This window comes from Merops nubicus, unplaced genomic scaffold (assembly GCF_000691845.1).
Source record: "Merops nubicus isolate BGI_N331 unplaced genomic scaffold, ASM69184v1 scaffold13862, whole genome shotgun sequence".
Taxonomy (NCBI): domain Eukaryota; kingdom Metazoa; phylum Chordata; class Aves; order Coraciiformes; family Meropidae; genus Merops; species Merops nubicus.
Genome location: NW_008594359.1, coordinates 100,461 through 116,079, shown reverse-complemented (window position 1 = coordinate 116,079; position 15,619 = coordinate 100,461). Strand labels below are relative to the sequence as shown.

Genomic DNA, 15,619 nt, shown 5'->3' with positions numbered 1-15,619 from the left:
CTAATAGTTATGAACAAATGCCAAGATAAATAATTACAGTGATTCCAAATATATACAGATGTCTTTCCTCTTCTAGTCATCTGTTATTCCACTCTAACACTGGATTCTGATTATGGGCAATGTGCTAAATGTTCACATATATACATTGACATCAACTACAACCTCCAACCCCACCATGGAAGACAGAAGTTCATGCACTAAACAATGAAGTTCTGAAGGTATTTTGAAAGTTTCTTAGGTATGAAGAGCAATGCATATAATAAACACCATTAAATAATTCTGATGCTTCCATGAATAAACATCATATTTCTAGAAGCAATGTTGTTTCTTAGCAATATAGTTTCATTATTCACTGAATTCAGTTGTTTTTAAAGAGCTGCTAGAGTGAATTAGCAAGACTGTACTGTGCATGTAGAATCAGGTTTATTTTTCTTTCCAGTTATTCCTTATATGGATATATTGAAACAAGTGATAATCAGTACAATTTTTAATGAAGACTTATCACAGCTGTCATCGTAATTGGTTTCCCATGATGCTTATAAAAATAAAATGGATAATGATAGAAGAAGTATAATTCTTTTTCTTTTTGCATTGTTCTACAGAGTTCAGCTGTGCAATTGGTTTTCTCACACAGTCTTCAGTGAAAATGTCTTTGACATTTTTCTCATTTAATATGACAAACCTCGGCAAGAGTTGGGTAACTGTTGTGCTAAAGCAGTTGCTTATTAGACTAATCACTAGTATCCCAGTATTGTCTGGCGCTTCTTCCCAGCTGACTGCTATATTGAACTGCTTTTTCTTGCTTTAGGCTGTAATCACGTATTTACTACAGGTCATTTTCTTATTTGTATATTTTATGATAAAATGTTATAATGATCTTAAAATATACATTTTTTAAAATGAACTTAAAGTATACATTAGTAAATGAAAAATGGTACTGAATGCTACATATGACTTTTATGCACCTCTTTAGGGACCACTGGCTTTTTAATGTCTGAGATTTATACAGACTTTTTTTTTTGTCATTTAGAATAAGGATTCTTATTGTCTGAATAGAAAACTTATGCAGAAGAATATTTATATTAGTCTGATCTATTTACCTGCAAAATACTTCTCGATGTGGAAGAATAGAGTGTACCTTAGAGCCTTATATTCAAAGCAGATGGCATCAAGGTGTATGGTGTGCTTGACACTTTGGAGGGCAGGGATGCCGTACAGAGGGACCTTGACAGGCTTGAGAGTTGAACACAGGCCAACCTCCTGAAATTTAACAAGGCCAAATGCAAGGTCCTGCACATGGGTTGGAGCAATCCCAGTCACAAATATCACAAATTGACATCAGCCCTGCAAAGAAGGACATAGGGGTGTTGGTAGACAAAAAACTGCCTATGAGCCAGCAACATGCACTCATAACCCAGAAAGCAAATCATATCCTGGGCTATATAAAAAGTGGCATGGCCAGCAGGTCAAGGGAAGTGGTTCTCCCCATCTACTTTATTTTCATGTAACCCCACCTGGAGTACTGTGTTCAGCTTTGGGCAACCCAGCATAAGAAAGAAATGGACCTCCTTGCAGGTCCAGGGGAGGGCCAAGAAGATGGTCAGGGGGCTGGAGCACCTCCATTATGAGAACAGGATGAGAAAGGCTGTTTATCCTAGAGAATAGAAGACTCCAGAGTGCCTTATAGAAGCTTTCCAGTACTTAAAGAGAGCCTTCAGGAAAGATGGAATGGGACTCCTCATCAGGGACTATAGTGACAGGGTGAGAGGTAATGTTTTTAAACTGAAAGAAGATAGGTTTAGATTAGACATATAGAAGAAATTCTTTACCATGAGGGTAGTGAGACACTGAATCAGGTTGCCCAGGGAAGCTGTGGATGCCATACCCCTGGTAGTATTCAAGACCAGGGTAGTATTCAAGACCAGGCTGAGATGAGGCTTTGAACAACCGGGTCTAGTGGAAGGTGTCCCTGCATGGCAGAGGGGCTGGAACTAGATGATCTTTAAGGTCCCTTCCAACCCAAACCATTCTATGGTAAGAAATTAGATTTTGGAACTACCACATGTGTGGCAGAAAACGCCTGAGTGAATCTTCTGTAAGTATTTAAAAGAGGCAGGCAAAGGGTGATTATAGACTGATGGTTGCTCCATTACAAATGTAAATTAATTTAGCAAGTAACAAGTTCAGACTGCATAATAATGTATCATCCTTTCCATGAAAGGTAAAGATGTGCAACTACTTACCAAAAAGTTATTGCAGATGGTAAATTTTATATGGGTTAATAGGAGGTTGTGCAAATTCATGGAACATAGGATTGAATCAACGGATGTACATAGAAACTAGCTCTGGACCATGAGGTTTCTGGGGTGCACACTGTTGAAAGCTAAGACATTATTCTGGGGAATTATCACTAAATTTGCTTTTTTGTTGTAGTCTTATATTCATATTGACTTTTGTCAGTGTTGCAGATGGGAAGTGGGGGAAGATGGACTTCTGGTCTGACACAGCATGCTTGTTCATAGATGTTCTTATGTTATGAAGAATTAACAGTGATTGCATCTACTCAGAGAGATTTTCTCAAGTACCTAAGAGATTTAAGAGAATATATCTCCCTAAAAGAATAGGAAGCCTGTTCTGCAAGGGTCAATAAAAGCTCTTAAGAACTCTCAAATTTAGTTTAGCTGAAAAAAATCCCTATCTTAGATGTTATTAGAACTTAATGAAACTCCTGGATCTGCAAAATAATGGTTTTGTAAGAAAATAAGATTTCTCATGAAAGGAGTGCTACTTAGTGATACTCTTTCAGATACATACAGCAAAAGAGTATTCTATCTGGGCAAACCTCCTTCTTATCAGAAAACAAGAACCCTATAAGAACAAAATAGCTACTGAAAATAAACAAAAAAGTGGACATTACACTTGTCCTTGTTGAAGTTCATGAGGTTCCTGTTATCCCAATTCTCCAGCTTGTGGAGGTCAAAGTAGATTCTTTCTCTTAGTAATCAGTAGCCCCATGACCCTCAGGTTCACTCATAGCACCTGCAACCCATTGGTAATGCTTTCCTACCATTTTCTACCTCAGTTCTGCCCTTTCCCTGCTCCTTGTCTCTCTTTTTTTCTGGTAGGATTCATTAAACCCCTCTCTGATTCTTGAGTCAGCAAAATTCAACTTTATTTACACCATTAAGAACCCATGAGCACAGGATAAAATAGATAAATTAAGATACAAATGCTTCACAGAAATAGTAGACTTTTACTACATTGTCCAGAAAGATATCCAGCCAAGCATGAGGAAACCTCAGTTTACAGGATCTTGGTAATACCCTGCTAGCTAATAAATGTAGTGCAGATTTCTTTCAGCCTCCCAAAGCTCTATCATAATTATATTTGCCCTAATTGAATGAGCAGCCCTGAATGCTTCCAAGCAACTTAACTTTCCTCATCCTCAAGAAAGAAGAGAGAAAACTGTCTTTGAAAACATAAAGGTATTTTCTTTAAGTAATGAGCCCTAGGAACAAAGTTCCCCTGTGAGTGGGTTATCTCATTACTGCTGACGGAAGAACTCTTTAGACCTTCCTTTGAGGCAGCTTGTCTTTGGAAACACAGAAATGAAAGACACATATCAATTTTGCAGGCCAGTATTGCAGTTTTCATATTAATCCATTCCTATAAAGCACCTTTTCAGGGAAGATGCTGAGAAAAGAAAACCCAGACTCAAAACAGTTGGCTTAAAATTCAGGCTGAGCTCTTTTTATGATGTGAAAATATCCTTCTTGGTAATACTAGAAGTTTATATCCCCTAGAGGTGTTTATATGAAAAACTGACAGTTCTATTTAGTTTTTTTCTACAAGTCTATTTCAAACATCAAGATCTACTGCAGAAATCTGGAGTCGTCTGGTGTTGAAAGTGTCACTCACCTTTCCAAGTGAGAGCAGATTGACACATAATTCCAGAGGTAGAAACGAAATTTATACTTTCACATAAAAGAAACAGTGAGATCAAATTAACATATCTTGCTGTTATACCTAGAAGTAAAATGCAAAATCAGGGCTAAAACATGGTCCTGTGTATAGCAGCTTTATGGTACTAGATAAGCAACACTTTCTACACTCCCTTCTACTCAGTCACCACCAAAACAGGTTTCCATACAGGGCCTGACCTTGTCTGAATGCCTTGAGCCATTGCTTTTAGCGATTCATGGCAGGAAATGCAAATCCTGCCTTGATCCCATTCCATTAAAGAAATTCTAAGCAATGTAGTTCTAATACTATCATGATCACTTGGATAAATCCTTTTGGAGATCTCTGGTGCTGGGGTAAAATGTTAGCCCGGAAGAGTGACGGGGGTAAAACATAGCAGACTTCACTCAGGATCATCTGCCTGCTAGGATTCACTGGACTACTAAATAACACATTAAAGAAGTAGTTCCTTGGCAGTGAAATTAATTCCACTTTGAGAAGGAACTGTTTTGCCTTGGGAGAATGAATAAGTATTCCTCAATAGATCACATTACCTCCTCGTGATGCATGTGCTAGTTCTACAGTATAAATCTAACTGACCCATCCAGTCTAAAAGCCAAGGTTTAGCAGTTATACAGTCCATTTTATGGCCTTAATAAACATGTCTTTTCTTAGAGGACAGTATTTTCAACTGGCTTACAAGGAGTTCAGAAGTGCTTAATGCCTGTAATAGAAGTAATTTTCATACTACTGACAAAATAGGAAATAATGTGTTTAATTTAAAATACCTAGGTTTGAATATAAAACAAAACAAAAAAACTGAAGACAATGAGACTTGAATAGAGACTGACATTTTGTGGTCTTATTTCCTATGAATATTAAAATAATAATCATGTATTCTCAGTAAAAAAAATCCAAATATTATGTTCTAGTATTCTTCGTTTTTGTCCACAGCCAAGCCCTTACCTTTTTAGTGTCCATAGATTTACCGTGACTTCCATGGAGATCATATGCAAACTGCAGTCTGTGAGGACACCATACCTGCAAGTATCCCTGGAGCCTTATTTAAGGTTTCACCTTCTTCCAGATACAAGAGCTACAAAAAATGATTTAGCATTAACAATAGTTCCACATACTTGCAGAAATGCTTTTCTATCAGGCAACAGTATGTACAATTGCCAACATATTGTTGAAGCACAGTGAAAGCCAAACAGGAGAATTTCTGGGAGACAAAGAACCATTATTAGTTGAGCATGCATGTGTTCCACTTAGTGTCCAAAAAAAGATTTTTTCAGCTGCGTTGTGTCTGCTATTTTGACATGCAACAGTGAACTTAACTATAAATAGTTTAATTCTTCTACATTCAACCATTTCTCCCCCTCCAGCTAGTAAAGATCACATAGATGTAAAATATTTATCATAGTTTGAAGCCCTGTTATATTCATTTGCTTTACACTGGCATTGAGCTGTTTAGCTTTCATAAGTAACATTTCAACCATAGTGAACAGCACAAGGATTGAAATTTATACCCTTCAGTAGTATCCTGGCTGTTTGATAGATTCCAGTCAGCAAAAAAGGTGGTGGAGCACATGGCTTTATTTATTTGGGTGAGGGTCTAGTTAAATCTACTGCTTAGCACAAAAGACAAAAAATATAACTTGTTGATTTCTGAGAGTGTTGCAATGTTTGTAAGAGTGGTGTGATTAACAGAGGGAAACAACAGTGAAAAATCCCAAGGTGCTCTAACAGACCTAGATCGGTTGCATCCTCTAAATTTCAGCTACCACAAAATAAAAAAATAAGATGACTACTCCCTAAGTATGTATGCAAAACAACACAAGCAAACTTTTTCATCTGTACTGGACATCAGACAGCTATTAAACTGGGGCAAGAGTTGGGCCTACGTTATCTTTACGTAGAAGAGCAATTAAAAATCTACTTAGCTGAAGACACTCGGCATGAAGCAAGAAAACATTCTACTCCAGAACCTACCATAGGAGCAACAACATGTGAGAAAGACATGAACAATTATACAAAAATGTGCTTAAGTGGGTTTTTGACACAGGACCTCTCATGAGCACACAGATGTTTCAAAACCAAACAAAAAGTCTGATGAGGTGAGAAGATTTTAATTATAATCATTGAGCTTTAGCAGTTTCTCTTTTTACTCTTTTTTTTTTATTCTTTTTTTTCTGTACAGTCACTAACACAACCACTTGACATGGCTAAAGCTGTAATATTTTTTTGTTGTTGTTTTCAAAACTGAATTCACATTTTAGTAATTTTCTTTTAGGACCTGTAAAATTATTATGCAATTAAACACTGATATTTAAAACCTTTAAACTGTAAATTACCTTAGACAAAATTACAAAACCCTAAAAATAGAGTCTTATAATAGCAGTACTGACAAAAACGTAACAAAATGAGCACCAGTGGCCTTACTATAATAATAAAACAGCAAACAGAAAAGGAAAGTTAAACCTTCTTCGGAGGAACTTGCACAGTCTGTGTCTTTGTTCTGGTTTATTGAGCTATTCAATGTGGTATTGTTCAGTGAAATCAGAGTTCATAGGAATGCATTTTTTCTATGTAATGCTACAAACCAAGAAAAAAGTGACATGTGAAACTAAAGAGCCTAAGGGACATTGCAAAACATATCTGAAATGTCTGCATTTCTTTTGTCTGCTCTTTTCCCCTCCTGCCCCCACCTATAGTAAGAAATGAGAATTTCAAATCATACTTGATATTTACTCGATATAGTGTATCTAGCAGAATTACCAGAGTCTGTTTATCCTTTTTCCATGCAGAAACATACATCTCCATTTGCCTCTTCAGAAACAATCATAATTCATGCTAACACACTTACAAGAAAAGATGACCGTTAAATTTCCACATAAATGAATGTAATGGATTTGTATGAAGCATAGAAGTAACACAGGCTGCAGAGCTACCCTGTGTTGAAGGGTATAAAGAGGAGCTCTGTTCCCAGAGCAAGCCATCAGATTTAGTTTACACCAGCCTGAAAAAAAACATTGGGCCAGTACGCGAAGCACAATTCATCCTTCAAAACCTGTGCAAACTGCCTCAGGCAGAGCTCAGGGGTACATGTTAGTGTACTGGTATTCATGGCCTGGCTCACACATGGAGTGAAGACCTAGTTCTTTTTTTCATAAGGTCTTTGCTCGGAGAAAAAGGCTTACAATCCTGAGTGGATTAATTCTTCATAACGGTTTAGGTATATTTTACCTTTCTTTTCCTATGTCAACTAAGCTGGGTCAATTAAACTAGATCAGAGTTGTACTGTTGAGGTATAATTGGTTATTGTAGGCTTTCAGAAAGCAGAGAACTATCCCTAAATCTGGCAGATAAATGATCGAAAGCAATTTAGGAAGGACTGTTTGGGGCTCTTTAGCTGCAAATACCAAGCTCCATTTCATGTCCAGAGAACACTGTAGCACTTCAGAGAAGTAGAGAGCAGTAGAGAGCAGTATGGAGCAGGACTTACCTCACACCTAAAATTCTTTGACTTTTTTTTGTATGTTTAGCCTTCATCGTCACATTAGTTTCTGAATTGCTTATACTGCTGCCTCAACAGGTTGGTCTGACAGCCACATCTTCTTGAGTCTCCACAGAGACAAGACTTAAAAGGATATTTACTGACCCACTGTCAGCTTTTGAGTGCACTCTGAGGTCCTCACGTCCCTTTTCACTTCTTGGGCTCTCCCCACAGTGATCATGGCCCAGGAACCCATTCCAGACCCCAGAGCCACCAGTGCTCGTCACAGTGAAGCTGTCGGATGTTGACCTCAGTTCCACCACAGCCTTGCCTGTAATCTGGGCCAAGCCGGTTCCATCTGCAGGCTGATGTTCAGTCTCCATCCCAAGTAGGTGCCTGAAGCCCATGGGTGGGGCTGCCCCATCTGCCCCCAGCGTGCTCTGCTCCTGGCTGGGGAGGATGGTCCCTGGCTGTCAGCTCATGCCTTGCCACCCCTGGGCGACCTCACTGCACCCAACCCTTTGCAATTCCCTGACAGATATCTTGGGCTGTACCTCATAGTTCAACTGTAATGAAGACATGCTTTCTACTGCTCATCAAGGCCTGATTTTAGCTCTGTTGATGAGAACACATTTTTAGGTCTAGTACTAACAGATGTGGCGTGCTAGTTTGACTGGAGAGCCTGAACACAGAACAGCTTAGGGAGGGCTGGTCATCAGAAACAGGGGCTCCCATGTGTGTTGAAGAAGATGTCAGCCTTCAACAATGACTGTAAAAACTATATAATGACCTTTCTGGGATAATACGGAGGCAAGAGGAGCCCCATTTCCTAAAGGGGTGAAAAAATTCTATAAAAGAAGGGGATCTTTCTTTCTTAACCTAAGTGAAACTTTTTCAGTATGGAAATTGCTTTGCTAGAGCTATGGGATTTAGCTCAGATCATCCTGAAGTTCTCCAAAATGTCAACCTTTGATAAACTCCAGGATAAAAAAAAAGTCCCAAACAAGTTTCCAGTTTTTCTATGAAGCTCCTCCAACCTTTCATACTACTATTTATGGGAGCAAAGAATCTGATTGATTCACTAATACTCTGATCTACCTGTATCCTGTTACTCAGCATTCTGGGGAGAATAGTTCTTTTGTTTCAGGCTTTGGAAAAAGCCATCACAACTTTTGCCTCCCATTAAATGTATGTTTGATGGGAAGCTCAGTGAATGTGACCTGTAAGGAAACAGAATAGTGTGCTTCAATCTTCACAAAGGAAACATTTATAACAATTTATAGCTGAGGCCGCCAAACGTTCTTCAGAGATGCACTAGAATTACATGTAGAGCCTCAAATACTTTAGGGAAAAGGGGATTTCATCTCAGTGAAAGCTGGCTGTTTAAATGTCTGTATATATATATACATATATATGTGCATATATATGCATGAACAAGTAAGCATTAAACCCTAAATGTTTCTTCTTTCTTCCTGCTCAGTGTCAACGAAGGTTGTCCCTAGGCACTGTACATTCCTGGCAATGCAGCAAAGTAGTAACAGAGGACAATCAGTTTAGCTGTGCTCTGCAGAGTTCCAGCAAAGGACACAGCTTGGCTACATCCAGAAACAAGGACTTTCCTTTGTGAAGTGTTTGTAATCCATGCACTGGACAGATTAAAACAAAAAAAAAAAAAAAATAAAAATTACTCTGGTCTTTCATTTAGTGGATTCATGGCTTGCCATATCCATTATGTCCTTCTTGTATTGTAGCTTGTATTGTATCTTGTAAAAGATGCTTTTTGTATCCCACTGAGTTTCCTGGATGATGCTGAGGGCTTATTTTTATTTTCTGAAGACAGTAGTAACCATAAAATATGCTTACAATATCCTTCTGAACTGGACATCTCTGTCCTTGCTTTACAGGAAGGAACATGGGCAAAGCTGAATGGATTGGTGATGATTAAGTACTACTGGCCGTTTCTTCAATTCTGTATGTGCCAAATAGATATAATGATACTTTCTTTTCTCCATCTCTCATCTGGTATATCTAAACTTCATGCTTTCCAGGGTTGCATTTGTCTCATTAGCTGTTTGCACAATGCTTAGTGCCGTGGCATATTACTTTTAAATAGAGCCCCTAGGCACTTCCAAACAGCTGCTAAGTTTACCCAAGGATACAAGGGTATGTTGATAACAGACAGAACCTGATTTATTCTGCTTGCTGTCTGTGCAAGCCAGTTTCCAAAAGGAAGGAGCATTGCTGTACAAAGCCATTAGCATTGCACAGAGTGAGTTTCACCCAGTACAGTGAGCTGCAAGCATTCGCGTGGCAGATTCAGGGTTTGGTTCAGGAGCAGAGTGTGTGTGTAGGGTGTATGTGTGCCTCTATCTGCACAAGCCCATGCAGTTGTGCCAAAAGATAGGCTGAAGATGAGTTTGTAGCTTTCGTTTCAGGCATTATTAGTTTGTAGTCTTAAAAAGGAAACAGTCAACACCATTAATAAAAATAGCAACCCTTCTGGCCTAGTAAATAGAGCTCATGTACGTTGATAGCATTATATTGGCAACAATGTACTCCATATGCTCATGAAGGTTATAGGACACATTTCCATGTAAACAGTCAAGACAGTGAACTTCAAATATTTGGAAGAAATGTTTATTTAACAACTGAATACATGCTAAAAGAAATAATTTACAGCAGCAGTTTCATTACATTTTTTTTTCTCTCCAGTTTTCTAGTTCCCATCTGAATTGCAGTGATAAATACAGAAGTAGAATTATTTACTACTCAGTGAGGAATGTGCTTAAAGAATAAGCACATAACTTTGGCACTGATATAGCAAATAAACCACCTTATCACCTGTGTGGCAAAACCTTGCATTTTAGTATTATGCTGAACACACGGAAATGGAGTACCTCTAGATACCAGTACTTTACACTGTACCTCCTTATCTAGTCAAAAATATTTACATCTCTTTTGGCTAATGTGTAGGTAGCAAAAACTGAACTATTAAACACATACCATTGATATTCACTAAATAATACATAAAAAGGATCAGTAAATGCGCATTCACATGCATTTAATTTAAATTTTTTTTTTACATAGTGACTTCATTGGGTCATGAAGATTTAACTCTGTTCTGCAAAGATGCACACTTCTCAGTCTGATGGTATAGTTTAACATAACAATACAGTTTTTAGGAGCCATTGAACAAATTCCCATCTTCAGTGATCCATGCAAGTGCAAAGCGTAGATGAGTAAGAATAAGATTCAGTGTATATTTTCTTCCTTGCAAACGGATGTCTTAAACCAAATCAAAATAGATCTTTCTGGTTGTAAATGAAATTCTTTATTTCTCTCCAGCTTAAACACAACTTTTTACATACTTTTTCTGAAGTCTGTAACTAGAGGCTTAGAGGGTTTTATTGGCAATTTACAGAAATACTGTTTTTACCTTTATCTTCAAACCTTAGGTTGCTTTAAACAATAGTGACACAAATGGGAGTATGAATTTTAGTGAAGCTGCAGGGCATCCTTCTATACATGAATTCATTAAGGCTTAGTTCTTTGAAAAAAATTCATTTCACATCAGTATTAAGTGCTGTTTTAACTTGACCATAACATGAACCTGAAAATAAAAACTTTTCACTGCTGGCTTGATTTTCTGCCCTCTAATTTATATAAGCAAATACAAAGACATAAACAAGACTACTCATGTCAGTACGATTGGACTGAAGTTTGTATTGACTTGATGATCTTAGAGGTCCTTTCCAACCTTAATGATTCTGTGATTGTCCTATTAGATTGTCAGGTTATGGTAAAAATACTGCAACTTTGTTAATTTTGTTCCCACAGATTATCTTTCTTTGTATAGAAAAAGATATTTTAGAATGCTGACATAATTTAATATGTTTCTTCTTCAGGGGTGGTGAAAGAGGTTGGTTTTAACTTCACTTTTTGCAGCAAGTTGCTATAGAACCAGTTGCTGTGAGCACAGTAGAGAAAAAAAAAGATAATTCCATTAATGTGTAAAAAATAGAAATATAGTCATTTAGGGTCTGTTGAAATCAACCTGTATTTTTCTTAATGTATTCTTTGAGGTTCATTTTAAAACTGTTTCCTTTTGTAACAAAGAGCATTCTAATGACTTGATGGTACAAAATATCCCTATACAAAATACTAAAAACTGTTCTGTGATTACAATTTAATAATTCAGCTGACAACAATGCTCAGAAGTGAATCATAAGATGAGCTGAAAAATTAATATCTCTATGTAGATATGTGTATCACATATTTGAATCTATGTTTTAATTCATCCCTATTCAGCACATCATGAAAGCACAGGAATTTAATGGCATATTAAAGTTCACAGAAGTCAAGTTAAATACTAGAGAGGCTTACATTTGCATTAAAACTAAATTCCCAATTGCTTTCCTAAATCATGGCCTTACAACGTTGTCCTGGTCTATTCAGCGAATTTTTTGTTGAAGAATTAAATGACTAAAAATCTTAGAAGTTCATCCCCTGCAAAGATTCAAAAGAGACTAAAGTGCCTGGGCAGTTAGTGACAATCCAATTGCTATGGAGGTAAGAGGCCAAGGCTTCATTAATCAGAAGGATACTTGAATTGGTGAGTGGCAAGGAGATTGGGACATATTGTGAAAGAAGCTGTCACAGTAGTTGTGTTATATTGTAGCTGATAAGGCTAATAGTGTAGTGATTGATAAATAAAATAATCTGGAGTGAATAACAACAAAACAGATCAGTCATCAATACAGACACACTTTTATATAAAGGCTCCTTTAGCAAACTAAGGACTTTGTTCTAGTAATTTTCCCCACAATGACATTACTTGAAATTATGTCATTTACAGACTCTACCAAGGTAAAATATGGGAGGCTGGAGAAAGATGATCTCAAAAGAACTGGACGCCATAGAACTGGGGACCAAAGGCACATCTGTGCTGAGGTGAATAAATCCACTACTTATAACCCTAAACTGACACTTATGGTGAAAGTACATTGTCTGTTTTACCCTGTTGCTCTCCTGTATATAGAATAAGACAGAAGTACAGGACCAAATTATCTGTTAGTATAAGCTAGTCTTAAGCTGAACTTCATCAGTTTACTACAGCAGCAGACTTCACCCACAGATAAAACTGTCCCTTAGATCTTAAAACAGAGTGCTGGCTTTGAGGTTACTACTTATGTGGCCTAGTGCTGGTTCTTTGCGTCTGGGTGATGTGGCCCACAGAAAGAATAGAGCACTGAGAATCAGTAGTGTGGACATATTTCTACCACTGAGCTGGGAACAAAACTCCTTAAACTGAATGTGAGCTTTGCTCATGGATATATGACAGTCTATGAGCCACAGTATTTAAATACTAGCATTCACAAATATTTACGAACCAAGAAAGCAAGAGTGTAATTAGTAGAGGGTATTTTAATGCTATTTACTTTTTTTAATTAAAAAAAAAAAAAATATACAACTGAAAATCAATGCTCTTCTCTTCGTTGGTTCAATCTATAGCAAGGTATTATACAAGTTTAATCATTCCAAATACCATACTTAGAAAAGAAGAATGCAGAAGACTTCCATCCTATACAGTGACTTTCATGTTAAAATAGCTTAGTTTTAAAGTTGTTTTGAAGTTACATGTCATAGATTACTGAGAGGGGAGGAGGTTAACTGCAGTGTGACTAACTCCCCTGGAAGAGTTTCCAAACAAAAGAATAAAGCAGCTCATAATTGGAAGTTGTATTTTTTTTTTCCACTAAACCAATAATTAGAAAGTACAATATTTCTAAGACAAAAAGTCTAATCTATTTTAGAAAAGAGCTAATGTTTGCTGCATATTTTTCATGGTACATTTAAATTATAGTTTTAATAAAATACATCTTTAGATCAAAGCTGAAAGAAGTCATCAGTAGTAGGCCAGTGTACTCCACACTTTTTTGTTCTTCCAGATAATGGATGGCTTATGTTGTTCAGATTTCCACAAACAATCGCATTCAGTATTGTTTTTCCTCTTCTAGTACATATAAACAGGAGAACTGGTAGACAAAACAAGAACAAAATCTTTGTGTCCAATCATGTGTTTAGATGTTCATCAGCTTAATGCGTTCATGCAGTTTTATATATAAGTCTAGAAATGCTAGTGTTGATGATGAAAGGTGGGATTTTTCTTTTCTTTAAGATGACAGCATGAAATAACAGCATTTTGCTTGTATCTCAGGCAAAAGAGAAAGCAAAAATTGCCTGCTGCACACTTGTAGAACTTTTTGAGCAGTAAGCTAGGTCCGAGTGATTGATCTTCCTTGAAACTCTGGTCTTTCTGGTCTTAGAATGAGAGCAGAGAGGAAGGCCTTACTAGGAAAGTTAGAAATGGATTTTATTCAAACCTGGTGGAAATTGTTTGAACTTTCCACTCTTGTAAACATCCACATAATGCCATGAAAAAGTTCATGAATATTGCATTTTTTTTCCAGTTATCTGTCTATACAAGTTTCTACTTGGATGAGGTTCCTAGAGGTAACGTAGCTCAGACACTCCGTGGTGCCCTTTCAAATTCATGGGTCCTCCTGTTCCTACCTTTTTTATTCTCCTGTAGGTGCTTCCACTTATTTGTATTCACCTGCGCATTGGCAGGCCTTTGCCGGCGTTGTTTGCGGTCTCTTTTCCAAACCTGCTCACAGAACTCATCCATTGTGTTGAGATTAGGGTGATTGATTAACTGCATGAAGTCTCTATACCAGATCTTTTGACTGGGCGTCATGCTATTGGTAGCATCCTTGGACTTGGAAGAATCTCCATCTTCTTCTTTATGGAGCAGCTCTTCTAGATGATCAGTATCAATTACTTCCAGGGTCACTTTGAGCAACGTTTGCATGAAGCCATGCTCCACAGCATGACAAAAATAAATACCAGAGTCCCTCCGTTGAAGACTTCGTAGCAATAAGCCCTGTTCTGTCCGGATCACGCGATCATCCACTTTTATCTATGTTGGAAAAAAGTGGTAATTTCAATAGTTATCTTGTATGTATATGCAACATTATCCCCTAAACAAACTAGTTCCTTAGTACTGTTTTTTTCTGCTGGTAAAACTTGACCAAAGGTCCCCAAAACTGCATAATGGAAAACCCCTTGACAGTCATCTGTATTTGTGGAAGTTTCAAACACTCTGGGAAAATAACTGATGTACAGAAAAGTGTTTGGGGGATTAAGAATTTACTCCCTAGTCCCTACTGCTGCTAAACAAAAATTTGTATCAACTCTGTCAGATGGATTTGCTGGTAAGATTACAGAAGACGCAAGCCTATAATCAGCAGAGTCAACATGGATGCATTTGTCTATGTTACCGAGGTCACATTTACCATTCTCTTTTAGTCAAGCCTTCCTTTGTGGGAAAGTTTCTCTGCCTTCCTATTGTTCTTACTACAAAAGCCCTTTTGCATGGAAGTGGGTTCTGCAAAAGTGGAGAATTTATGAAGAACAGTAAGCATTCACTCTCAAAATTTTAATATTAAAAAAACAGCTATCCAAAATATTATATTTTTTTTCTGAATTTCTTAATATCTAGATTACAATTTCCTTCTTTGAATGCACATGTTGCTGCAGTCAGAAAGGGCACAAACCTGTTTGCTGCTCTCTCCATCAAGAATAAATTCTAAATAATTTACTATTACACAAACAAAGCAAATGCCAAAAATATCTGAAGTTGCTAATGTAATGAAGTATTTAGCACGTGCTTTAGAAAAAGATAAATGCTTCAGAGTAGTTTTGGTATATTTACAAATGCTTCACTTCAACAAACAAGTTTTTGTTTCCCAGCCTGATCTCTCACCCTACCAGAGTAGATTATTCTCTTAAGATCTATGTGACCTAGCTTGATAGCAACATGACTGGAGAATCTGAGTGAGTAATAACATAAGAATGTTGGTGACAAGAGAAGGAGAAAAATAAAGTATCACCTTAGTGTAATGCAGGCAGAAAAAGTCAATGTTCTTCCCTCTATGAGTATTGCTTTTCATAAAAAAAATCCAACAAGTTTTCACACCCCTGTGTCCACTACAGTTCCCGGTTCTTCTTTCTCTCTCTGTCTTACCTGCAGTAAACTCTTACAGTACATAGGAAATGCTGCTGTTACACTGTGTTTCAGTCAAATAGTATAATTAGATCAAT

The 15,619-nt window shown here is 37.2% G+C and overlaps 1 protein-coding gene across 1 annotated transcript in view; it reads right to left on the bottom strand.

The window, feature by feature from the left end:
* Positions 1-12,862: 12,862 nt before the first annotated feature.
* Positions 12,863-15,619, bottom strand: part of SEMA3A (sema domain, immunoglobulin domain (Ig), short basic domain, secreted, (semaphorin) 3A) — a 99,029-nt gene continuing 96,272 nt past the window's right edge. Inside the window, exon 14 of the mRNA XM_008935756.1 lies at positions 12,863-14,435. Within this exon, the coding sequence (XP_008934004.1) occupies positions 13,980-14,435 (456 nt within the window). The 3' untranslated portion in view covers positions 12,863-13,979. The remainder of the gene's footprint in view (positions 14,436-15,619) is intronic.